The 26,123-nt window shown below is 54.5% G+C and overlaps 1 protein-coding gene across 7 annotated transcripts in view; it reads right to left on the minus strand.

Moving 5' to 3' along the window:
* Nucleotides 1-5,514: 5,514 nt before the first annotated feature.
* The window catches only part of DCAKD (dephospho-CoA kinase domain containing), a 30,545-nt gene continuing 9,936 nt past the window's right edge, over nucleotides 5,515-26,123 (minus strand). For 3 of the 7 annotated variants that reach the window (XM_082440995.1, XM_082440996.1, XM_082440993.1), the window contains 4 exons: nucleotides 19,179-19,294; nucleotides 18,607-18,810; nucleotides 15,311-15,398; nucleotides 10,130-12,305 (listed from right to left, as the gene is read on the minus strand). In XM_082440995.1, the coding sequence (XP_082297121.1) occupies nucleotides 12,014-12,305; nucleotides 15,311-15,398; nucleotides 18,607-18,810; nucleotides 19,179-19,290 (696 nt within the window). In that variant the 5' untranslated portion in view covers nucleotides 19,291-19,294 and the 3' untranslated portion in view covers nucleotides 10,130-12,013. Of the gene's footprint in view, nucleotides 5,956-10,129; nucleotides 12,306-15,310; nucleotides 15,399-18,606; nucleotides 18,811-19,178; nucleotides 19,295-20,166; nucleotides 20,361-26,123 lie in introns of those variants that run through there. The other 4 variants (XR_014257405.1, XR_014257406.1, XM_082440997.1 and 1 more) reach the window with 4 other exon arrangements.

Consider the following 26,123-nt stretch of genomic DNA (forward strand, 5'->3'; position numbering starts at 1 on the left):
AAAGGTGCCCTTTGCTGGGTGCCAGAGACAGCACCTGGGGAAGGAGAAAGCAGGACTCTTTCACCCCGGCTTCCTCTCTCATTTCTTATCTTGTCACGTGTGTCTCTGAAAGCTGTTTGAAATCCTTATTTGAATGGAATGGGAAAAGGAAAAAAAGACCAAAAAAAAGACAAAAAAGGTAGGTCCTCACATTCCCAGTGATCCCAGTCTGATGGGGGAGGCCAGATGTCTCCTGGGAACACAGACAGAGATCAGGACTCAGAGATAGAGAGACACACGTCTCTCCAGTGAGCCGCTCAGGCTCTGGACATCTGGACTTGGGGGGATGGGGAGGGGCCAGAGGGATGGGAGCCAAGGGCGGGCAGGAGTCCAGGAAGAATATTGGGAGGAGGGGAGCACCTGAGCAGAGTTTACAATGTGATTTGCAAAATGATGTTTCATCTATTTTTTCTCACATCCGACCTTGGGGGCTGGGGGGAGGTGAGCAGGACGGGAAGTGTGGTGGTGGGAGACGGATGCAGAGAGGATTCACGGACACCCCCTCCCCTTAGGCCCTGCCTGCCAGGGGCTTACAGTTTCCACTGGGCGACAAGCTAAGTGCCGTCTCTGGTGACCGAGAGTCTGAGGCCGTGAGAGATAAGGGTTCAGGGCCTGGGCCATGCAAGGGACTGTGGGAGATGAACTAGTGGAAGGCAGGCACTTCTGATGAGGTTGAGGAAGGCTTCAGGGAGGAGGCAGCGTGTGAGCCAGGTCCTGCAGGCCTTGGGATTCCAATAAGTAGGAGGGGGCGTGGAGAGGAAGGATGTCGCAGGAGGAGAAAATGGCCGGGGCGAAGGCAGGGAGGGTGGACTGAGTACAGCAGGTTAGTTGACCCCACAAGCTGGGCTGAAAACAAGGTTCCTGTTTGTGGCAGGAAGAGAGGGCTCTATGCTAGGGGGGCTCTTTGAATGCCAAACCCAGGGGTCCACAGTTGAATTTGGTAGGCACTGGGAATCACTGCCAGTCTCTAACTGGAAAGAATGGGCTTACAGCATTTTTTGGAGACAGGATGTCTGTGGGGGCAGCCCTGTGTGGGATGGAACCAAGATGGAAGAGACTTGAAACAGGAAGAGAGAAAGAGTGTGTGTGTGTGTGTATATGGGGGGGAAGGGGGCTATGTGTGTATATGTGTGTACGTGTGGTTATGTATATACATATTTGCATGTATATGTGAGTGTGTGTGTGTGTCTAGAGCAGTGGTTCTTACTCTTAGGAGTCATAGATCCCTTTAAGCCTTGACAAAAGCTTAGAAAAATGCACGGACTCAAAATTTTGACTTCAATGATGGGGACAGGAGGCGTGTTCGCGGATCTCCTGAAGCCCATTTGCTGGACCTCCTAGGGTTCAGATCACCTTAAAATCCCAACTCTCCTGTTTAGTTGCAGAGTCTGCAAAAGCTGTAACTGAAGGCTCACCATGGTACTTGGTCCTGGGCAGCCTGGAGCCTCTCCCCATATCCTTCCTCTGGCAGGACAATTCTGCAGCCAGGACACGGAGGACCAGTGGGTAATAGGGGCTTTAGGGCCACTTGGGCACAGGATCAGCCAGCCCGGGTGTGAGAGCTCCAGGCTGCCAGGCGCCCTTCCCTGGCTCCCAGCATCAGCAAAAAATGTCTGGCTAGACCCAGGAGAGCTGCCTCCCTGCCAGCACTGAACGCCCTTTGAGTTGCCCTGAAGTAGCCCTGTTCACTCCTTTTCACAAATCCTAGTGCTGAGAGCAGCTGAGAAGCGGGACCCAGGTGTCCTAGCCCCAAAGAAGGGAGCTCCAGCAAAGCTGTTTCTGGGTTTGCTGTGTGACTCCTGGGGAATCACACCCTTCCTGGGCCTCTGCTCCTGCCCTCTTCCTGCAGCGGAAGCCAGCCTCCCCCAGGAGTAGGGTGGCCCCTGCAGACCCAGAGAACACACCCAACAAAAGCCACCCAGGATGGGACGGCCTTGGAAGGGGCTCCCCTGCCCTCCCTCCTCACTTTCTCTTTCCCTTGCCCATGCTCATGGCTTTGGAAGCATCCATTCTTTGTGTAAGAAGCCTTTCTACCCCTGTTGAAATGGTGTTGATCGTGACCATCCCCTTTTGATCGACAGCGGAGCTCAGAGAGGGGCTGTGCCTCAGATCCCACAGCCAGGAAGCAGAAGCACCAGGAATGAAAAGAGTGTCCAAGTCCAGCTGGCAGGCTCTTCCCTCCACACCAGGCTGCTCCAAGGCCTGGGGGATGCCAGACGGGGAGCTCAGTGTCCACCCCAGCCCCAGGTCCTGCCCACATCTGGGGACCTCCGGTGAGCCTCCTGAGGGAGGACCACTGTCGTCACTCTGCCTCCCCCAGGGAGCCTCCTGCGGGGGCGCTGTGGCCCTTTTGTAGCCATAAAATCGCCCCCCCGAAAAGGGGTGCTCTGCCTTTCATTTCAAAAGGGTCCCTCCCCACTGTCACGGAGGCAGAAGCCCCTCCCCTGTGGGCTTTTTATTCTAGATCTGTGCTGGTCCAATACGGTAGCCACTCATCACATGTGGCCACTGAGCACTTGGAATGTGACTAGTGCCACATGTTGAAATGATAATATTTTAGATATACTGGGTTACATTTTAAAAATATGATTTAAATTAATTCCACCCGTTTCTTTGTACTTTTTTTTTTCCAGATAATTCTTTTCTTTCTTTCTTTCTTTATTTTTAGCTGTGTTGGGTCTTCGTTTCTGTGCGAGGGCTTTCTCCAGCTGTGGCGAGCGGGGGCCACTCTTAATCGCGGTGCGCGGGCCTCTCACTGTCGCGGCCTCTCTTGTTGCGGAGCACAGGCTCCAGACGCGCAGACTCAGTAGTTGTGGCTCATGGGCTTAGTTGCTCCGCGGCATGTGGGATCTTCCCAGACCAGGGCTCGAACCCATGTCCCCTGCATTAGCAGGCAGATTCTTAACCACTGTGCCACCAGGGAAGCCCTCTTTGTACTTTTTAAACGTACCTACTAGAACCTTTCTAAGCATGTTTATGCCTTGCATTATATCTCTATTGGACAGAGCTGCTCTAGATAGCAATAGCCCCTTACCACTTCAGTGTTTTGTATAATCTCATTAAAAACTCTGCGAGATGAGAGGAGTGGGGTCTACTTGCCTCCATTTTACTGATAGGAAACGTGCGACTCTGAGGTCCAATGACTTGGTCAAGGTCATATAGCTGGGAAGAGGGGGAGGCCAGGTACAAAGGAGTGGAGGCCAGGTTTTCCTGACTGTAGAACGGAGACCGGCTTTTTCCAAGACAATCCAGAGAGATGGCTCTCTCTCTCCACATTGGTGCTGACCAACCCCCCCCCCCGCCCCGCCTCCCTGGGCCACTCACTCCTCCCAGCCCCCACCGAAACCACTCTCCCCTCCCCATGCTCTGGAAAGCTCCTGCTAGAAACATCCCCCTGACAACTGCATTAAGACTAATACCCCTTGGGACTTCCCTGGTGGCGCAGTGGTTAAGAATCCTCCTGCCAATGCAGGGGACACGGGTTTGATCCCTGGTCTGGGAAGATCCCACATGCCGCGGAGCAACTAAGCCCCATGCGCCACAACTACTGAGCCTTCAAGCCACAACTACTGAAGCCCGTGCGCCTGGAGCCCGTGCTCTGCAATGAGAAGCCTGCGCAGCCCAACAAAGAGTAGCCCCCGCTCGCTGCAACTAGAGAAAGCCCACGTGCAGCAACGAAGACCCAATGCAGCCAAAAAATAAAAATAAAAAGACTAATGCCTCTTGGCCCTCCATTGAAGCCAGAGTCTGACATTAGACTCTGTGGCCTATGATTCCCCCATTAAACCTGGTGCGTTTGCCCTGTCATTAACAGTGGGCTCCTTTGTACCTGCTGCCACTCACATAAGTGCTCCAGCGCATGAGAAGCAATGGCCACGCTCCCTGGGACGCACCCACTGTCCCTCCCACTCGCGATCTTCCTCTTGCCCCCCAACCTGGGTTCCACCCCTTTTGCCACCTCCTTGGAGATGAGCATATTCAATGAGGCTCTGTTGGGGGAACTGTTTCTTTAATTTACGCCCCCCCACGTCTGTCCCTGGAACGTGATAAAAATACCCAGCATTGATTTTTTTTCTTCCCCTTCTGCCAGGGATAATGTTTACCCAGGTGTCAATCAAGAGAAGAATTTGGCTTCCTAATTTCTCTTCTCCTCCCTGGGGGCCGTGCGTCTCCTAGCCTCACATGGACATTGAGCTGGAATCAAGGTTACTAATAATCCCCCAGCACACACAGACACCGAGAGCACATATATTAAAGTCACATATTGATTTATGTTTTCAGGTCCCTCTGCCTTGCTGCCCTGCCTCAGCCTTTCTCTCTGCCAAGGAGAAAAAAGAATTACACAGCTATATTTATCGCCAAGATGTTCAGTATAAAGAGCACTGTGTCCGAAGGTAAATCCCACCCCACACCCTCTTTGGGGGTATTTTTTAGAAACAGTGTGGCATTGCCTATCTGTAAGCATTTATCTTTTGTTGTTCATTCTTTAACTTTTCCCTGAAGGAAGCAGTGAGACATTTAAGGTAGACTGTCAGATGGACTTCCTGACTTGACAAATGGCGGCTGCCATCCCCAAGGAGGTGGTGGGGTTGTCTTGCCAGCGGAGATAATCTTGTGGCAGGTGTGCAAAAGGGATGGGTAGGATGTGTGTGGACAGTGGGGCAATGGATTCAGTAACTTCTAGAAGTCACCCACCAGTCCAAAAGGCACCTTGTGATTAGTGGCTCACAATTTATGGTCCCATTTCACAGCTGGGAAATTCAATAAGGTGAGGAGTGAGTTTACTTCCCAAGGCTTCAGCCTTGCCTTCCATCTGGACCCTGAGTTTGATGGGAGAAAACTTTCCTCCAGGCATGGGTGACTCCTGCCCTGAGGAGTCGAGGTGGAGGCATAGGTCTCTGGCTGGGGGGAGGTGGAGGCAGGAAGGACAGACAGTCTGGCGATTCTGATTCTTTAAGGTGAGATGCGGTAAGGAAGGGCTCTCAGAGCCCTAAGCCTGGCAACAACAGCCTCCCGCCACACCTCCCCTCCCACCCAGAGTGCGAGTTGCTCCGTTTGGTGGGACAGCCATTTAAAAATGCAAAACCGGGCTTCCCTGGTGGCGCAGTGGTTGAGAATCTGCCTGCTAATGCAGGGGACACGGGTTCGAGCCCTGGTCTGGGAAGATCCCACATGCCGAGGAGCAACTAGGCCCGTGAGCCACAACTACTGAGCCTGCGCTTCTGGAGCCTGTGCTCCGCAACAAGAGAGGCCACGACAGTGAGAGGCCCGCGCACCGCGATGAAGAGTGGCCCCCGCTTGCCGCAACTAGAGGAAGCCCTCGCACAGAAACGAAGACCCAACACAGCCAAAAATAAATACATACATAAATAAATAAATAATAATTAAAGGTGCTAATAATTTTTAAAAAATAAAATAAAATAAATAAATAAATAAAAATGCAAAACCATTTGACTCCAGTTCCCCCAACGAAGCTCTTGGAATGGATGCAGTGCTGAGTGTGGGAACTCACACGGACTCAGCACCATTCTCTCCATGTCTGTCAGCGAGTTTCCTTCCCTCTCATATAAATACATCATCTCCTTTATTCTTCACAAATACTCTGGGAGGGAGAGGGTGTCAGCCCCATTTTACACATTGGAAAACGGAGGTTAAAGAACTTGCGCAGGGTCATACAGCAGGGAAAAGGCAAACCTCAACTACAGCCCAATTCCTGATTCCTCCGCAGAGCTCACCTCCGGGCCCCTGCCATGGGCGCAGCCTCCTGATACTCAGCCATTGGTGACCTTCAGATCCCTCCAGCCTCCTTTCCCGGTCCAGCCTTGAGGTCATGGCTCACCTCCAGGCCCAGCTAACTCTCCATCCTTGGTACTGGAGAAGCAGTTCTTCTTCTGGTTGTGCCCAGATGTACCTAGGCTGGAGGTCAAAACATTCCGTGATGGAGCCTGACCCAGGTGCCCCCGCCTGCCTGGCTTCTGCCAGGGACTCTGCGGGGCTGGCTGCCCCCTGCTTTCCCTTTGCTGTTCTGCAGGAGCTTGGCTGAAGTGCTTACAAACCCAGTGTCCCTCACTTCATTCTGGAAGCTATTTTACCCCCCTTGCAGGGCTGAGAAGTAAAGCCACGATGTGCCAGCCCAGGGCAGGGCAGGGCCCTCTGCCGTGTTGACCCCATAACCCTGCAACGTGAAGGTTGAGCCCCAAATTACAGATGGGGAAACCGAGGCTCAGGGAGCATAAGCAACTTCTCCTAGGTCACCCAGAGGATAAGTGGAGATACTAGGGTTGGGTCAAGTCCATGTGACCCCAAGTCCTTGCTCTGGAGCTCCCTCTTTATCTCACTGCTCCTCCCGGGCTGTCCCCATCTGACAGGCTGGGTGACGGCCGGGGCGGGCGGGTGGGGGGCAGACAGCACAGGGCGCGGCGGGAGTCAGCAACGAGGACCCTCCCAGGGAACTTTTCCCATTGAAAATCTGTTCCCCTCGCGGCCACGGGTGATGTATGGCTGGCGCTGATGAAAAGCGTGCGGCGGAATGGAGGCGGGCGGCGCGGGCGGCGGGGGCGGCCGGGGCTGGGGCAACGCGGCATTGAGATTCCGCGGGGCGCGGGGGGCGGCGCAGGCCCTGACACGGGTCGGGTAATTGATCTGGAGGTGCCAATTTGCAGCAACTAAATATTTGGTTTCTGCCTCTGCCCGCTTCGCACTCTGCTCAAACTTCAATTAAAAGCGAAAAGCGAGGGGGTGGGGACGCTGCGCGCCCTGGTCCCCGCGGCCCGATCAATGGCGCGGAGCCTGCGGGCTGCGGAGAGCGGCGCACTGGCCGCGGGGCACCGTGGACGAGGGCGGGCCGGGCGCCCTCTTCCGGATCGCCGAGCACCGGGCGGCGGGCCCGCGAGAGGCAGCGCCCGAGGGAGGGCCCGCGAAGGCGGCTCCACCAGCCTGGAGCCGCGGCTAGGTCTCAGCCTCGCAGAGCCGAGGCCGCCCGCTTTGTGCCAAACGGGGGACACAAACAAGGCCAGCCCTGACAGCCCCATTGCGGACGTCCAAGCCTGTGTGTTCGGGCAGGGATCCCGGGGAAGGAGGGGCCCCAGGGCGCTGACCCCCTCTCCCCATGCACCCACCACTTTGAGGCCGGCCTTGCCAGTCAAGAGCATTCACTCAGCCTCTTTCCTGAGAGCCGCTGGTTGCCTGGGGGCACTGGGCGCAGAGGTCTGTCTCCTCTCTGGTGTCTGCCCACCTGTGTACCCTTGGGTTGGCCAAAGCGCCAGGGGTAAATCCAACCCAAGCCCCACCAAGGGTGGGGGTCTGAAGGAGACAGGGCAAAATGCTGAGAAATTGGGGAGGGGTCCTGGGGAGGTGCTACAGCCTGGAGCAGGGAAAGGGCTCACTGGGTCACAGCTGCTTCATATCGGGGTTCCAGATAAACATAGTACCCTGTTAAAATTGCTGTATTGTTAATTAATTAAACAGGTGTAATCAGCAAAAAAAAAAAAAAAAAAAAATATATATATATATATATATCCCCTGCATTAGCAGGCGGATTCTTAACCACTGCGTCACCAGGGAAGTCACTGGGTGCAGTTAGTCCCTGTGGAAATTCCTGTCTGTCGAGGATCTTTCACTACTTTGGGGGAGAGACTCCAGCACTGGTAAAGGGAGCTAATCATTGGTGCTGGGAAGCAGGGGGACCTCGGGGTCTGCTGGGTGGGGCAGCCTGGGAGTAGTTAAGGCAGTTCTGGTAAAGATATGATGAGGGATGTGGATAGCGGTGGGGGTGACAAACAGGCATCCAGGTCAGAATGGAAGGTAGGGGTAGATTCAGATGGATGGAAAGTGAGGGGGTGGGGATTGGGATCTTTTCATCTGAGTGAGTTTCTTAAGGGCCAGAGCTGGGTAGTAAGGCGGAGGGACTGGGAAGGTAAGTGAGGAAACCCTTGTCCCCTCCCACATATCTATGCCCCACCTTCTGGGGTGGAAGGATGCTACCAGACTCACCCCTTCACCAAGTGAGGCTGCTGCTGGACCACGCAGCTGCAGGCTGCAGCCCCTTTCCTCCCCTCCTCCTCTTTAAGCCCCTTCTCCCTGTCCACCCCAGGATCCCCTTGGTCCACGGTTGGGTGTGGAAGCAAGGTCCTGCCCGTGTGGGCCCCAGCTACTCAGATGGCCCTGCAAGGGTCCTCTGGGCCAGGGAGGCCTGGGTACCAACCCCATTCCCAAACACAGGGCTCTGAGGGAGATTGGTCTCACCATCCCACCTTTCCAACTCCTTCTACTCCAAGCAGATGCCTCACCTCCTGGGCCCTCCTCATCAGCCCTCAGTCCCGTTCTCTCTCTTTGTGGCTTGGGCCATGTTTGAGGATGAGGAAGAACCCCTGCTGGACCACCACCAGAAGCCTCCCCATCTACCCCTGCTCTCCCACCCCAGGCCCTCCCTGGAGCTGCATCAGGCCCCACGCAGAGCCAGAGCCCCTTCCCAGCCTGCAAGCTGGGTGCCTGCTCCCTCACATTCCCTTCTTCCCTCCCTCCCTCCCTCCCCCTGGGCTCTGAGCTGTGGAGAAGAATGATTTCCTGTAATTGGCCAGCAATCCGGCTGCCCGACTTGTTCTATCGACATGCTGGTTAGCTGGAAATTGTATTGGAATCTGAGCGATGGGGAGGGGAGGGTGGGGAGCAAAGGGAGGAGGCTCTTTGGGCCCCAGCTGGGTGCAGCCTCAGCTCTGCGGGTGGGACAGAGGAGCCACCAGCCACATCTCCCCTTCCCGGGGAAGGAGCAGGAGAGCAGCCCACAGAGTCTCAGCATCTCCTGCACTTTGCTCCTTTTCATCTGCCATCTCTGGGGTCTCCCCTGCCCACCCCATGTGGCCTCGAGTCATCAGTGCCACCCTACTCCCTCTCCTGCTCCTGCGACTGGTTCCTCCCGACCTGGAGTGCCTTTTGTGACAGCAGCCCTGGCTGTCCCTCTCCCATCCAATTTCTAGCCATGGTGGCCTGTTATGTAGTGTCCCAAACCTTCCCCTGCCCCTCCCTTCACCCTCCCAAGGACAGAGAGAGACTGAACATCTGAAGAAGAGTTGACAATAACTCCTAGCTAAAGACCCGAGGCGTCATTAATGGGGACAGTGCAGGTAGTGGGAGGGGCATTGTACTGGGAGTCCAGAGCGTGGGATTATGCCTACTGGTTACTTGGGCCCCCATGGCTCAACCTCTGAGCCTCCTGCACTCCTTCTCAGTGTTGGGGGACTTCAAGGAGAAAGCTGCGGGATGTGCTTTGGAATCTGTAAGGCTCTGCTAAGTACCCTATGGCCAGCCTGGGCCTAGGGATGGGGATAGTTTTAGGGGCCCGCCTGTCCCCTTCATCCCCCCGCCGCCGGGAGGCCGGAGCGCCTGCAGCCCTCGCTGGCGTCTTTACTGCTCCGCGCCGGGGCGGTGAGGCCCAAAGTGGGTGAACGGAGGGCAAGGCCCGAGCGCGCGGCTGGAGGGTGGGAGGCCTGGGGAGCGTGCCGGTCGCCCTCGCACGGGGTGGAATGGGGACACATCCGTCCGCCCCGCGGCGCCAGGGTCGCGGGGTGCCCGCAGCTCCAGCAAAGAGGACACAGCGAGCCGCACGGCTTGTTAACTAGCTCCCGTGCCGGGGCCGAGCGCCCGCGCCTCCGCCGCTGGCGGGGGGATCTGACGCCGCCGCGGCACCGTAGGAGAGGCGGGAACGCCACCGGGAGAAAGTTAGTAACCGCTCGGCGAGCGCCTGCCGCCGAGGCCCGACCCCAACCCAGGCGGATGCTGCCACCTGCCGGCCGGAGGGAAGATCGCCCGCCCGGGCGCGGGGCCGGGGCTCCCGGGGACCTGACTCCTGCTGTATCCAAGGGGCTCCCGAGCGACCTAGACATGAAGCGACGCCCCAGGGGAAGTAGGATTCTTGTAAGACCATCTTGGGCCACCAAGCCTGGGAAAGGGAGGCCGTGGGGAGGGAGGCAAGAGGAGGTGAGTGGGAGCTGTAGCAGGACCAGGGCCAAGGGGAGGACGGGATGGCATTTTCTCCACACCTTAACAGGCTGGCCATCCTCTGACATTCTGGCATTAAACTCAGTAGACTAGGTCAGGGAGGAAAATCACTCTGGAACTTTATAGTTTGCAAAGGGTTTTCGCTGTTCTCTGACATAAGCATCATGAAGTCAAGAGGTCATGTAAGTAGGAGACAAAGCCCAGTGGACCAGAGCGATGCCAAGTCTGTCCCTTCCAGGCAGGCCCAGGGACACAGCGGGCAGAGTTCTGAAGCCTGGCTCTGACCCGAATCAGATCATCCCTCTGGGCCTGGAATCAGAATAATCAATGCCATGTTACCTCCGGGTGTCATACATCTAGCAGCGTCCGGCATGTCACGCCTTCACGAGGAGCCATCTTCTCAATGACTAGGGTAACGGGGCACTGCAAGGAGTCCATATCTTTCCTCCCTTACCCGCTCTTGCCAGGTCTCAAACCGGGGAAGCGGCTGCCCTCTGCCATTCTCATCCTGCCCTGGCCCTCACCCCACAGCCTGCCACCACCTTACCAGCCTTTGCCCCTCGCGGGTTTGCAGTGAGTTAATGAGCTGGTCTCTGAAGTATGAGCAGCTCTGGGAAAGGGGGCACTAAGTATGGCCACCACAGAAGTCGCATTTGTCACACTCATTTCTGGTCTTAATAGGCTGCTGGCCGCAGGATCAACACATCAGCAGGTCTGCCAGCTCTGGCAAGGGGAAGCTGATGTCTACATTGGTCTAATTGGGTTGGGGAAGGAAGATGGAGTACGTGGGTGAAGCTGCCCCAGCACCTCCACCCACCTCTCACACAGGTATGTCTGGACCTGGCTGGAATCCTCCTGGGGCCCCAGAAGTCAGAAGGCAACTGTACCTTCTGGGGCCAGGGAAGTGAGGAGCACAGGTCTTAGTGTGGGAGGAGGCCAAGTTTAACCCCAATGGTATCAGCCAAGTCTGGGAACCTCGGTCAGTCGGTGATGCTGGGGGAACAATGGCAGCACAGGGCATTTCAGATCCACACACTATTCAGCACCAATGGCGAGTCAGGCTCTGCACCAGGAACAGAGATGAATAAGACACAGTTCCTGCCCTCAAAGGGCTTACAGTCTAGTAGGAGAGACTAACCAGTTTTTGGCTATTATACTGTGGATTCAGGTAAAATGCGGGGCGGGGGGTATCCCAGAGCCTGGTATCCCAGGCTGGGTAACCCAGCCTGGGGCTTCAGATGGTGCCTGAGCTGGAAGGTAGCCAGTTGTAGGGAAAAAAAAAACGTTTTCCAGATTGGGGAGGTGAAGGCAAAGAGGCCAGAAACAGCCTGGTGCACTGCATGCAGACTAGCAAGAGCTCAGGGAGGTAGAGTGGTAGGAGGAGGCGGGGAGCAGGGTGCAGGGAGTGCTAGGGAAATGCCATGGTGGGACAGTGGGTCATCCCAGAAGGGGCCTGGCCTCTGCCCCGCTACAGCATCACCCACGAGGGAATTGTCACTGCCTCCTGGCCAAGGGCTTCAATCTACAGGGGAATCCTGCTTGAAGGCAGTCCTTGGTCCAAACTGATTTCCCATGGTCCATGCAGGGGGTTTTGGCCGTGACGGGGCACGTGCTAGGAGAGGGTTCAAGCCCAGGGACCCTCCCAGCTTTAAACACTGGTGACGGCCACTGACAGTGCTCCTCACCCCTGCCCACAAGAAAGTTACAAGAGTCTACCATTGTTGCTTCCACACCCCGTGATGGACACTGTTCCAGAGGGAGGGGTGCTGGGGGAGGTGGGAAGGAGCATCTGCTGACAGAGGGCTGTTTCTCTGCCTTGGACAGGATGTGCTCCAAGGAAGGGTCAGCCCAGTCCAGGGCTCCAGCCCAGATCCAGAGTGTGTGTGTTGAGGGGTTGGGAGGAAACCGGATACATTCATTACCTGGTTTCAGCCTCTGAGGACACGGAGACCCAGGAATTCCTGCCTTGCAGGGTCCGCTAGGGGGAAGACAGGAGGTAGTGGGTGAGCAGGTAGAGGAGACTGGCGATGCCGGCCAGCCCCGTGAGGACCCCGAGCCGCAGTGGCAGGTACTCCAGGGAGCGCTCCAGCTCGGCGTGCAGGAGGACCACCTGGCGTTTGGTGACGCTCCACTCGCCTGAGTTGTCTAGAACGTGGCGGGCCATGCGGGCCTTGTCCTTCAGGGGCAGCTGGGCCTTGATCCGGGCCTCTGCGTCGTCGCGGTTCAGGTTGTTCCGCTGCATCAGCCGGGCCAGCTGCGTGTCTCGGTCACTAGGAACCGGGCAGAAGGGCTGCTCAGACATCGCAGGTCCCAGCCTCCCTCCCAGCGGCGCGTTACAGGGGTGGGCAGCCCTGGAAGCTCATGGGCTCCCCCCACCACACCCCACTCTTTGTGAGCACCCTAGTAGCACTATGGGCTACCTGAGCCCCTTAGTATAAATGGGGAGGGGAAAGGGGGCAGCTGCTGTTTTCTGCCACCTGGGGTCTCTCCGCTTTGCCACCAGGCCTGAGACTCCCCAGTTTTAAGATGGGAGGGTTTGATCACCTGGAATCAGCTACATCCTGCATCCCTGGATGGATGAGCTTTACTGAAAGGCCTGTGTCTGCAAGCTAAACACTTCCTGCAGTTCCCCTGGGGGCCTGGGCCTGCGGCATCAAAAACAGCTTCCCGGTCCACCACAAAGAGCCCTCTCCTTGTCTCCCCACACCTAGTCCTGCACATTCAGAGCAAAAGGACTGTGCTGAGACGGTGGCCACTGGGCTTGATGCCACTGATGAAGCGAGATGCGCAGAGCCCAAGGTGCTTCTAAGAGGAGCGAGGACTTGAGAACTGGATCCCCTCGGTCCTTGGGACAGGACTGACCACTGCACAGTAAGCCAAGCAACACCCAGCCTCCCAACTCCACAGGAAATACAAAGAATGCCTCTCTCGCGCACTCTGATATTACCACCTGGGGCCTTCCTGGGCAAACTCCCTGTCCTGCTTTTGGCTACACAGGAACTGCCCAGCTGCCCTCTGGAACGGGGTCATCTCTATGACTGCCTAAGCCCCTCAATAGGAACAAGGTGGGAAAGGGCTGCAGCAGCTGTTTTCTGCCATCTGGGGTCCCTCTGCTTTGCCACTAGGCCTGAATTTTCCCAGTTACAAGATGGGAGGATGTGATGACTACAGTTTAGTCCCCTCCTACTTGTGGCCTAGACCCAAGGGCCTCCTGGGATGTGAAGACAGACTTTCCAAGGACAGACATAACTGAACACTAGCCAATCCCAACGCCATTCAGAACTGAACGTGGCAGGAAGTCATTTCTGGCTGACTGATCAGGGAAGACCTTGTAGAAGGACGGCATTTGCACTAGCCTTGGAAAGTAGGTAGGACTTCTGATTTCCTTTGTTAGGGGAACAGCATACTGTCAAGGTCATGGGGCCAATCCCTGCCTGGCTGAGAACAAGGACTATATCCAACCCTAGTCAGGGACACTGCAGGTCTGTGGCTGGGAAAGTCCGGGTGACAGAATGGAGATGGCTTGGGGCCACCAGTGAGCGCACACCCTTCAGACGGTGAGGCCGAGACTGGGGGCCTCCTGGGATGTGAAGGCAGAACTCTCTGACAGCCCTTCCTGGAGCTCAGGGATAGTCCCAGATGGTTTAAAGACTGACGTTGTTTGTGGTAAGGGAACTTTTGCCCAAACATTTATCCCACAATTGGCAAGCTCCTCGAAAAAGTGAATAATCACATTTTGGTATAATCACACTTTGGTAAACCCCCATATTATTTCAAATGCACCAGGGGTAGTTTGCCAGTTAAAGGAGTCCACAAGGGGGTCCTTATTTTTGTAAAGCGTGGATCCCTTTTATGAAAAGCAAATAATCACTCATTCATCTCTTGGGCATCTCTCAAGAGCCATACAACCACATGTGGTGAAAGTGGGGCATGTATGGCACCCGAGACCCTGGGAAAGGCTGCTCTGGCTGGTGAGTGGGGCTGGAGGATCTCCTGGGGAGCAGGCAGAATCTACAAAGCCGCAATTATCTGCCAGGAGCCACAGCTATCTCTGCTCTTAGCAAAAGGAAAGCATAGGAAGAGGAAGGTGGCAGGGAAAGCGTGGAGTCACCTGGTGACTGCAGACGCAACCAGCCCGTCTTGTTTACTCACCTACTAATAAGACTTTTTTTTTGAATCCCTTGGTACAAAGTTTCAATTGTATTAAAATTCCAAGGCAAAGAGAATTCTGTCCTCCTGGAGTTGGCTTGGCCTCAGTTGATAGTCTTTCACAAACAGAGAACAAAGAACCCAGAGAGGCTGCAGGATTACAGGGGGAGACACGGGCCAGTGGGGGAGCAAAGAGGATGCCTGAGTCCCTGCACCAGGCTCAGCAGACTCAGGCTGCCTTTAAATGCCAACCCACAGCGGGGCGCTGGGGCAGAGGGCAGGGTGCTGCCTAGGGCACCGAGCACTCCAGGCCCCGCCTCCCGTGTGCTAGGAGACTCCCTCGCCATTAGTCTCTTGAGAGCCACCCTGTGCCCTAAGTACCTGCAGGGCCAAGTGCCCACCTCTGTGTCTGTTGTACTTATACATGGCATCCAGGAAGTTTCTGGAAGGCAGAGACACCCTGAAGCCTCATCTGCACTCTCACTCCGCTGGGACCATGACTCATTTTCTCTGACAGTTTGATCCTCCTCTGTTTGCCAAACCTGGATTCTGGTTTGCTTCATGTCCTGGGGGACATGAACAAAGCTCCTTCCTTAGCTGGGTTCTGACAGCTCCCTCTCCGCAACTTTCTGTTCATAGATTTTGCCGATGGGTGACCCTGGACAAATTCTGTAACTCCCCGCCTTGAGTTTTCTATAACTCAGAAATATCAACTCCTGTCCTGACTACCTTATGTTGAGAGGTAAACTGAGGGAAGTAATAAATGTTTGGAAAGTTGAGAAGTGCTGCAGGAGGGAAAAGGGAACCAATGAATAAGAACATGGTCGCCCAGGGCAGGGCCCGGCATCTGGGCTGAAGTGCCTCCAATAGCCAGCAGGGGGAGCCCTTCCCAAGCACTAGAGAGACCTGGGGGCCATCACTCCCCCACACCTACTCCCAGGAACATCTGGGTCAGGCACAGAGGTCAGTTTCTATAGGCTCTGGGCCCTGCTCCCCAAAACCTCTGGGCCTCCTGGCCACCCTGTGGGGAAAGGGCAAAACGCAGGGGCCATTTTGCAGGTACACGCCTTACCCCAGGGGTCCTCCTTTCCAGCCTCGGTCAGGCCAGGCCGTGCCACACACTCACCAGTATACCACCACTGTGTGCTTCATGTACTTGAGCAGTTTCTTGGTCTCAAACAGCAGGGGGATATCCAGAATCACGTAGCGGTATCCTGGGGGGAGGCCAGGAAACCCACAAATTCAATTCTGCAAGCACACACAGGACTATGTGCTCAGTGTGGGAACAGAGTCAAAGCCACTGTCCCCTACCATCAGGAGCTCCCGGGCAGAGGGGGAGACCTTCCAAGGAGAGGCATAACCTGAATGCTAGCCAGTTCCAATGCCATTCAGAACACAATGCTGCAGAAAGTCATTTTGGGGTGGATGATCCAAGAAGACCTTACAGAAGGGATGGCATCTGTATTGGCCTTGAAAAGCGGGGAGGACTTCTGATACTTGAAAATGAGCAGGTGGAAGTGAGGGTTCCAGGAATGGGAACAGCTCTGGCGGAAGTGGAGGCCTCGAGCAGAGTGAGGCGAAGCTGACAAGGTGGTCGGGGCAGTCACAAAGGGTTGAGTTCACCTGATCTTGAACCCAAAGAGTTGTTATTTCCGAACAGGGAGGTGACACAGCCAGAGCTGTAGGAGACTGGAGAGAGTTTCCGGGAACAAGTAGGCCTGTTCTGCCCTACTTCACCCATCTTTCCTCAAAAAAAGAGAAAAAAAATGATAGGTTCTCCACCAGGAGCCAGGTCCTGCATGGCGCTCTCTGCCAACTCTCCACGAGAAACTCCTATGGGGCAGCGGCCGCAGCAGCCCCAGAAGGAAAGAGGCTTCTTCTCGGCGTCAGTGGCTGCCTCCAGCCAGGGGTTACAGGTACGATTCTGGAGGGGTGGGGTGGTTATGACTCATACTACAGAACTAACTCCATGGGGTAAAAGGCACCGACTAGCCCTCCCACTGCAAGCCAAGGCCGGCCAAGGGGGTGCACCCTCACCCACTGTGCGCAGGCATGTCCCTGGACCACTCGCCCAGGAGCACCTGGGGCTCCTAGTTCTCTTTAGGCCAGTGACCACTGTGTAGGTGTGGAAAAACTGGCAGGGGTCCCGGAGCAGTGAGAAGCGGGGGGTCATGAGATGGGCTCAAATGACATGCCTTGGTTTGTTGCCACCACTGTCTCCCTTTGGGCCCCTTACCAAACCTCACCTGTGTAATGAGTGAACAGATGGCCCGCTTCACAGGAAGATGGTAAGGATTACATGAGAAAATGCCTGTAAACCTCTCAGCAGCCCCTCACCCAGACCCTCACTCACTGCTCCACAGATGATGGCTGTTATTACTACAGCTCCCTGGAGGAAGGAGGCTGGCAGTGCTGGCTCCCCCACTCCTGTCCAGCCCAGAACAGGGGCCGAGACCAGATCCTCCCTGGGCCTCTTACCTCCCTTTTCTGCTCCACTCCCGTCCCTTCCTCTCCCTGCACTGTCCTTTCTCCTCGGCTCCTCTTGGGAGCTCGCAGACAGTTCTATGGTTCGCTGGCAAAGGGCTATTCAGCTGTCACATCCCTCCTGCTTGATAAGCTCTGCAAACCATCCTGACTCTATTAAGACATCCGTCTGCCTATGCGGAGACCTCCCAACAGCTGGTGATCTTATCTGACGTTTGATTATACCAACTCTGACAGTTGTATTTGTTATACTCATCAGGGGAAAACTGGGACTGTGGAAGCCACAGCTGTCATCCCCATTTTTCACCTTATCGAGCTGAAAAGAGCTTTCTGGCTTTTATTTAAGTGGTGGTGGCTGGGGAGAGGGGAAGTTGGGTGGATGACACAGCGGGAGAACTTTGGAGCGGGTGACATTATCCGATGCTTAATTTCAGAAGGGGAGAGCCACTGCTGCCTCAAAGCCCTGCAGATAGATGTACTCGCACCTGGCCTGGGAGCCAACGCGAAAGGGCAGGAATGAAAGGCAGGAGGCCTCGCTCCTGGCGGGGGGTGGGCAGTGACGGGAGGGGTCTTGGCACAGATACAAGAGGCAGGACAAAGGCAGCAAGAGTCCAGAGACTGCCCTTGAGGGAGGAGGGAGGGAGGCCTGTGGCAAGGTACTGAGACGGGGAGCAAAAGCCGGTCCAGCAGGGAGGATGCTGGGAGCCAGCTCCTGCCTGGCCAGAGCTGGGGGGCTGGGAAGGGAGGGTCAACATCAAGGATGTCTGTCAAGTAATCCCTTTCCTTCTGGAGGGAGGTACTGGCCAGAGGGGGACAGGAGTGGGGAGAGGGTCCCCACTCTGTACATGAGAACTTGATGCATGTGAGAATTTGGCCATGATCACAGTGCAAAAGCCCGAAGAAAAGCAAGAAGCCTCCCCCATACCCTCCAGGAAGCAAAGTTTCAGCCTCGTGACTGACAGGAGACAATCAGCCAGGCCTTCAACCTGGAGCCTGGGCTGGAGGCTCTGTGGCCCAGCGGCTGACAGGCCGCTCTGTAGGGGCCCTGGGCCAGCCTCTTGCCTGATCCCAAACCACTGCTCTCAGCTCTCCCCCTTCTCCTGGGGACTGACCCCATCCTGGACAGTAAAGATCAGGTCACCGCTGCCCAACGCCATCCTGAAGAACCGTGCTTGGGCTGTGGCGTACGGCTTGGGAAAGGCTGCCACAGACCCCTGCTTTTCAAACGCTCTCCCCTTCCTTCAGTCCTGCCACATCACTTGGCCGTCCCTGTGCAGGCCAGGCTAGCTCTCTCCACTGAGGCCCAGCCCGGAAGGATTATCCTCCACTTAGAACCCACCCCCACTGGCCCTGGCCATCCCGGAGCCTCCCCACCTTACACTCTGCAAACTTACTTTCCCAGGCGCTCAACCAGCACCAAATCTGACTCTGACTGTGGTTTACATTTTCGTGGTGTTTGACAGTCACAGCGTAGACTCTTAGTCTCCCTAAGAGCTTGCCCAGGTTGGCATTATTAGCCTCACTATGCAGAGGAGGAAACAGGCGGAGGGGTGGGCGCACTCAACAGTCACACTGCTGGAAACCATGAGGGCCAGGACTTAAACTCAGGTCTTATGACTCCATTATTCGCCAGCTGTTATTACTCCCACCCCTACTAGAAAAATCAGCTTCCTGAGGTTCATGGCTCAAAAGCCTCAAGTGTCTCTTCTCATTAAACTGTCAGCCCCCTTAAGAGTTGAAGGACATCACTTCTCTCTGGGGCTGGTACGGGGCTGCACGGAGGATGCCAATGAGCAGAGTGAACTCAACAGCCTGGATGATAATCGGCTCCTCCCCCGCCGCCCCCCACCCCCCTGCCAACCTTTCTGCAGAGGAGAAGGGCCTGGGCCCCGAGGGGAGCCTGCTCTGCCCCACCCCGTCCCAGGCCCCGGCTCTTACCCCGGAGGAAGAACTTGAAGGTCTCCTTCATCATTTCCTTGCAGATCTCGGGGTGGGTGATGGAGTTGAGCAGGTGCCGCCGGTCAGGCTGGTTAAAGATCAGGTCCCCCAGGACCTTTCGATCGATGTCGCCATTCTCCAGCAAGACCTCAGTGCCGAAGGCCTCCACGATACGCCGGTGGGCGGGGTATCCTGGCTGGACGACTGTGGCATGAAGAGGAGCCTGGGTCACTCTCTAGAGCCTCCAGCCCAGCCAGGGGACTCTGAGTGACCAGAGGCAAAATGATAGGGGAACCCAGGGGTGCTTCTTTCAGTTGCAGCAAAAACAAGATGAGGGGAGGGAAAGCAGGGAGGAGAGCAGAGTGCACAGAATCCCTGGTGTTGGTCATGGGGTGAGGGGAGCTGGAGGGAAGAGTGGGGGTGGGGCAGTAGGGGGCAGGAGCAGGAGACCAGGGCTGACGGGAAGGCCCTCCCCTCCTCTGAGGGCTTGAAGGGACCTATAAAAAGGTGAGGCCTCTTGGAAGGAAGGGAGCCCAGGGGATCTGCTGTGTACAACCCGCCCCCCAACTCACCATGCCGGGCAATGACGTCCACATCAATCACCGCACAACCCAGCTGCTGGAACACCTGGATCACCGAGCTCTTGCCTGAGGCAATGCCCCCTGTCAGGCCCACCAGGAACATCTTCCTAGGAAAGAGGGAGGTCAGTGAGAATAGGAACCAGGAGCCAGAGGTCACCGGAGGCCAAGCTCCCCGGTTGCGATGGTCCCGCACAGGAACGCCGGAAGGACCTGCCTGTGGGACAGAGCAGGCCTGGTCAGTGTGGAGCCAAATGGCTGGGGGAGAGCAAGGCAAAGGCAGGGGAGGGAGACACAGCCTGGCCAGGCAGAGCCAAGGCCTGAGCTTAGGAGGCTCAGGGTCCACCCGAGACAGAAAACTCTTTCAGGAAAGGCCTCCGGTATTCTTTCAAAGACACTCATGAAGAAGGCAAACTAACACTGTATAAATTTAGCAATCAAAACGCTGAGCAGGCAGAGCAAGGTCGAGTGCTATTAAGCAAAGAGAGCTTTCTGGAGGCTGCCGTATCCCACTGCAGGCAAGCTCCCCATAGGAAAGGGACACCTGTCCCTCTGGGGTGAACCCAAGGCACTCTCCAGATGCCCCCAGCCGCCGCTTTCTAGTCTGGGACACTGAGGCTCACAGGGAGGAAATGGCCTGCCTGCCACACCCTAGCACCGGCACGGAGCTGGCCTGGGTGACTGGTGTAGACTGAGAGGAATAATCCCTCCTTCTCATCTAAGAAGCGGCCCAGGTGGGGAGCTCAGTGAGAGGCAGTGGCTGAGTGGCCACTAAGCCTGAGGTTTAGCGAAGTGTGGATTGTGCCAAGAAGGAACAAGGGAAGGAAGACAGGCTTGGTGGGGAGGTAGCCTTCAGCCTGGCGTGGTGATCTGCGGTTCTCAGACTGAGCAGTTGAAATACAGCACAGAGGCTAGGAGCACGGACCCCTTCAAATCCAGGTGCTCCACTTACATGCTGTGCAACCCGGAGTAAGTCACTTGCCTCTCTCAATCTCAGTTTTTTCATCCATAAAATGGTGGTAAAATGCAGATGACAGAACCTGCCTCCTAAGGCTGTTGTGCAGACTGACTGAGAAAACACATCTACAGCCCTTGGTGCACTGCCACTGACGTGGTAAATATCCAGGAAAGGAGGTGAGGGTGCTGGTGCAGGACGGATGCTGTGAGTCAGTCATACTGCAAGGCACGGAAAGAAAAAAAGACTTTCATGAAGTCAGGTCCCCATTCCTGCAGCCTCAGGCGATCTCACAGTAGATTTTAAGCCGTGTTGCATTTTCAGTAAACATGGTTACCATGCCCTGGACTCTGTTCTCAAACTGGGAGAAATTAAATCAAAGGCCAGGACTCTCCCATCCTTCCTTCAGCATCAAAGGAAAGATCTCCAGGACCCTGAAATCTGTTCTAGGACTTTTTTTTTTTTTGGTTAAACAGCAGATTTACTGTCCTAATTACATTTTGCTTGAGCTTATACTGAAATGAGTCTGCTTCCCCTGAGGACACACCAAACGACGGGGGGAGGCAGCCGCTCGGCTGTGGGCTGAGTGGGTGGGTGGCTTGGGGCAGCGGGGGACCAACCTAGACGTTTAAATCTGCCCAGGCTCATTCTCACCCAGGGAAGCCGGGGCGGAGAGAGGAAAATATCCACCAGAGTCATCATCCAGATGGAGAGACCTAACTAAATTATTAAACCGTTTACAAGGCATTTCTCTTCAATCTCTCTGAGACTAGAGTTGCCCCCAGGTAGGTCTCCCTCCAGCTTACAAAAGAGGAGTTAAGGATAGGGTTCACTTACGGAAAACAAACAAACAAAAATTTCATCCACACAGCTGAAGCTTTTGAACATTTTTTTAATTAAAAAATTAAAAAAAATTTTTTTTGGCTGTGCCGCACGACTTGTGGGATCTTAGTTCCCTGACCAGGGATTGAACCTAGGCCTTTAGCAGTGAGATCGTGGAGTCTTATCCACTGGACCACCAGGGAATTACTTTTTTATTTTTTATTTATTTGTTTATTTTTGGTGAAGCTTTGAAATGGGATATCCAGCACCAGCGTTTTAAATCCAAACTCTGTCCTATTGTTCCTAAAGCACTGGGTCCTCTTCTGCAGAAGACCCATCTTGAGAACAGGCCGCAGCTGAGGGAAGGGGCAAGGGCTGGTTCTCCACAAGGCCCTGACCCCTCATCGATGAAAGCAAGCCACTGTCACCTGGTCACCCAGGTTTGCCGAGTTGGGTAAGGGGGCCTGTAAGACCATGTGGCCGAGCAGACCTCACCTCCTTCCTGTACACAGGACCAGGACCCGCCTCGAGACCTACTGAATCAGATCTTGGTGGGGGCAGTGGAGGCACCCAGGCAGTTCTGCTATGCCACAGGGCTTGGGATGGACTCTTTGTTTCCGACGGTAAAGACTGAGGACCAGAGAAGAAGGGACTTGCCGAGGACCACAACTAAAAGCAGAGCGTGGATGGAATTCAGGGCTCCTAACCAAGTCTAGACCCCTGCCTTAATGTACCCCGGGAATGGAAAATTAATTTACATTTAGATTAAGACAAAATAAGGATGGCGCATCCGTCTGTAGGCAAATCAATTTGGGGCCAAAGAAAAATTATTTCTTGATGATCACACTGGTGTTTTCCCTCTGCAGAACAGGGGGCCGGGTCTTACGGACAACAACCAGGGCACAGAGATAAATTCCAGGCTCAATTCTGCCCCAGCCTCCTTGGGTAACCCAATGAAGAGCTTCCCTTCTTGGGGCCTTGGATGACCATCTGTAGAAACAGACTAACAGCTGCTTGGCCTCTGCCAGGAAGGTGAAGGGGATGGAGGAGCACATGCCCGGGGAAGCTGTGGGCCCCTGGCTTAAAGGGGCTGGACAAATAACAGCTGTTCCCATTTGACAAGCCACTCCATAGCTCACTCCTTCATGAACCGCTGAATGAGCTCCTCTGGGCTTTGCAGCAACCAAAGGAAAACACAGGTCTTGCCCCGCAGGAAAACTTGGAGAGACAGACAGTAACAAATGGAACCAGCCAAGAACAGAGCACTGACAGGTGAATGAGAGCAGTCACGTGGTACTCACCCTGGGCCTGGGGAGGGTGGGGGATGGGTCTGCCCAAGAGCCACACTGACCGAGAGCCCACTGTCCCCTTAAGGCTCGGCAAGGAGGTAACAAAGGTTTAAGTTCCCAGCTGCCTCGAAGTCAGGCACCCAGACCCACGCAGACCTGTCCCGTAGCTCCTCTGCAGGCACCTACCAGAAAAGTGACCACCTTTGATAGCCTCTTCTTGATCTGGCTCAAAAATCATCAAAAAGCTCACGATATGTGTGGCGGTGCTGAGTGGGGGAGGGTATCGAGAGTGATGGGGGTCATTGTTTTAAACGAGGGACCAAAGCAGTCACTCTGAGCGAGGACCTGAAAGCAGCGAGGAAGCAAGCCGCCTCTCTGGGTGCAGCCTCGTCCACCCCCCAAACCCAAATCAGGCCTCTGACATCTCTCACCACTTCATTTCCTCTCCTTCCCTTGTGCCCATTGTGCTTTGTACTTTTGTTTGTGTGACTACGTGTTAGATAAAATAAGCTCCACAAGGTCACGAGCTGTGTCCAGTTTGGACCCTTTTGTCTCTAGCATCTAGCCCAGTGTCCAGTGTCTGTCAGTCACTCACCAGGTGAGTGATATTGGTCACGTTATTTAAGCTTTCTTTGACTTAGTTTCTTCATCTGTAAAATAGAGCTAAGGACACCTACTCTGGGTTGCCATGAAGAGTAAATGTGTTAATACATGCAAAGCGCTTAGAACAGTACTTAGCACACAAGGAACCCTCAACCGATGTTCCCTTCTTGTTCTGAGAGTGTTTGATAACTATGCGTAGAATGAATGAATGAATGACTCCAGAAGCAGGAAAGGGAATGGGAAGTACTTGGGGGTCACATTCTCCCGTCAGTGGCAAAGGGGAGGCTCCCAGCCTGCTCCTCTTTCCATGAGAACATGCTGCTCACTGCCAGTAAATCCCTCCAGGAGAAGAGTGCAAACAAACAAAACACCCAATGGGTTCAAGCAGAATAAGGAACTGAGGGACTTCCCTGGTGCTCCAGTGATTAAGAATCCGCCTTCCAGTGCAGGGGATGTGGGTTCGATCCCTGGTCGGGGAACTAAGATCCCACATGGCACGCCACAACTAGAGAGAAGCCTGCTTGCTGCAACTAAGACCCGACGCAGCCAAAAGTAAATAAATAAATAACTAAATATTTAAAAACAAATAAATAAAAAATGTGTTTTAAAAAAAAAAAGAATAAGGAACTGATATGTGAATGGACACTCTTTCTTTCCTCCCTTGGGAGAGCTCGGGACTTGGGTTGGAAGCGAGTTCTCTTGTTTTGCATCTCCCAATCAACAGCCCCACACCGGCCTGCCCAGCCAGGGCCCGCTCCCTCATTAACTTCCAGCCTCTTTCCTCCTCCTTCTGCAGCCTCTCAGGATTGCACCCTGGGCATGTCTGACCAGCCACACGCTTCTCCTTTGAATTGCTTTCCAAAGGGGATACATCCACATTGCTCCAATGATCAATATAATCATTCACGAAAACGAGTTGTTCCCTGCCTTGGGACCCAATTATTTTCTTGTGGAAGCAGTGGTTGCAAAAATATATTGTTTTCCAGTTAACTAATAAGTGCTATTTTTATCTACAGTTTCCTGGCTCCTGATCTTTCATTATTGGTGAGAGGCTGCTGTTCAAACCTGGGTCCAAGTTCTCGTCTCTTCGTCTGCTGGGCCTATTAAGTCACCACCTCCTCCTCCAGGCTGCCAATGACCTGGAGGGGGCCCCCAGAGCAGGTGCTGGTGGTCAGCCTCCCTCTCCCTCGGCCCTCACCAACACCAAGGGAAGGGAGGGAGGGCGGGAGCAGGTCTTTCTTCTAGAGCCCTCTCCAGGCACACACCATCACTCCAGGGAGCTTTCATGGGTGGAAAGGGAGGTCATTTGGACTGGACTACAACACTGGTGTTGATGCAGAAAAAAGGATCACGGGGAATGCCAAATCTCAGGGGCTGTGAAGTCACAGGGGCCTGGGCTGGGATCGCAGCCACGTGGCCTCGGGCAATTTACTTCAGCGCTGTGGGCTTCTATTTCCTTGCATATAAAATGGGATCAATAATGACTACTCACAGGGGTTTCGTCAGGACCGAATGAGGTACCATATGCCCCCATCACCTCATCTTCCCCAACTCAACGTGTGACACGTCGGTGACTGCGGTCTACTCCCTTTCCCTGAAGGGCACCTCCGTCCTTTCAGTTGCTCAGGCCAAAACCCTCGGCATCCTCCTGGCTCCTCTCTCACAATCTTCATCCAACTCACCCGCGCCCCCTGCCAGCTCTGCCTTCAAGCTTCACCACCTAGCCAGACACGCCCGGGTCCCCCCCGCCCACCGTCTCGCTCCTGGATTACTGCAGCAGCCTCTGAGTGATCTGCTGCCACCTTTGCTCCCCGACAGTCCGTGCGTCAACAGCAGCTAGTGTTGTCGGATAGTGTCACCTCTCTGCCAAAACCCTCCAAGGTCCCCGTCTCACTTCGAGTTCAAGTCCAGTCCTTAGAGTCCCGCAGGGGCCTCCTGACAGACACAGCTCCATTCTCTCCAGGCACCCACTGCTCTCCCCCTCGACTGAGACCCTCCAGCCACCCTGGCTGCCTTGCTGCTCCTTGACCGTGCTGAGCACTCCCACCTCGGGCCTGTGGACACGCTATTCCCTCCACACACAAGGTCCTTTCCCCCGAGGGTGAGGGTCACATGGCTCACCCCCTTCTCCGCCCAATTGTCACCCTATCAGAGACTGCCCTGAATATGTAAAATAGCACCCCTGTTTCCCTCGTGTTTCACTTTTCTTCACTGCACTTATCACCCCTCAAATATTATGTCTATGTGATTATTTACTGTAATCTCCCTCTCTCCCTAAAATCTGAGCACTATTGAATTCAAGGTGCTTAAAACAGGGCCCGATGAGTAGAAGGGCCTCAAACAATATCTGTTGAATACTGTACATAAAGCACACAGCAAAATGTCCAGCTCATGGGTAAGCAGGAACTCAACATTAACTATTTTAAAATAAGAACGTATCTGTTCCAGAAAACGTACTGTGACAATCACAAAACCTCTTCCACATCACTTCCCACCCCCACATTCCTGGGCTGAGATATCTTGGGCTCACAAATGAGGAAACCGAGGCAAGGAGTGCCTAGGAAGCTGAGTTTCCCAGCAGGCAGGAACTGGAGTGTAAGAGCTGCCATCCACCATCTGAGCTGCTCCCTATGTGCCTGGACGTCGTGGACCCCATCTGATTGGCACAATGACCCAAAGAAGTCAGTTCTTATTTATTCCCGTTCTAAAGGTGAGGAAATGGAAGGTAAAAGAAGTTAGGTATTTGCCCACCGTAGTTCCAAGTGATCTTCATACTGGGGGAGGCACGAAGATTTTCCAAGAGACACAAAAACATGGTTTAAGAGGAATAAATTTCAACTCAGTTTGCCAAGTGTCTCCCTATGAGAACAGATCAGCCTTGGAACATGCTGCAGGCTGTCTTTTCCCAGGTTCCCAAAAAGGTGTAACTACCCACCCATGCCAAATTTTACTAAGGTGCATTGTTCCATGGTGCAAAATACCCCTGGCACCCCAAAGGGGCAATTCAAAATATAAGTATTCATGCCGAGAATGTGATTGCTTATAGTGACCATGTAACAAATCCTCCTGCTGAGTCCGGTGCTTTCTAAACCTTTGCCTTCAGTAAAGTTAAAGGAGGACCTAAAAGAACTGTCAGCTGACAGGTCATTAGTAATTGAGATCACAGTGATTTTTTGGCCCATAACTCAAAAGATGTTCAAAGAGTTGAGTATTATTGCCACAACGAAATGTCTTCAAGTCCTCTGTATTTATTTACAAGAACCAACTTTT

This window comes from Balaenoptera physalus (assembly GCF_965194825.1).
Source record: "Balaenoptera physalus genome assembly, chromosome: 20".
NCBI classification, from domain to species: domain Eukaryota; kingdom Metazoa; phylum Chordata; class Mammalia; order Artiodactyla; family Balaenopteridae; genus Balaenoptera; species Balaenoptera physalus.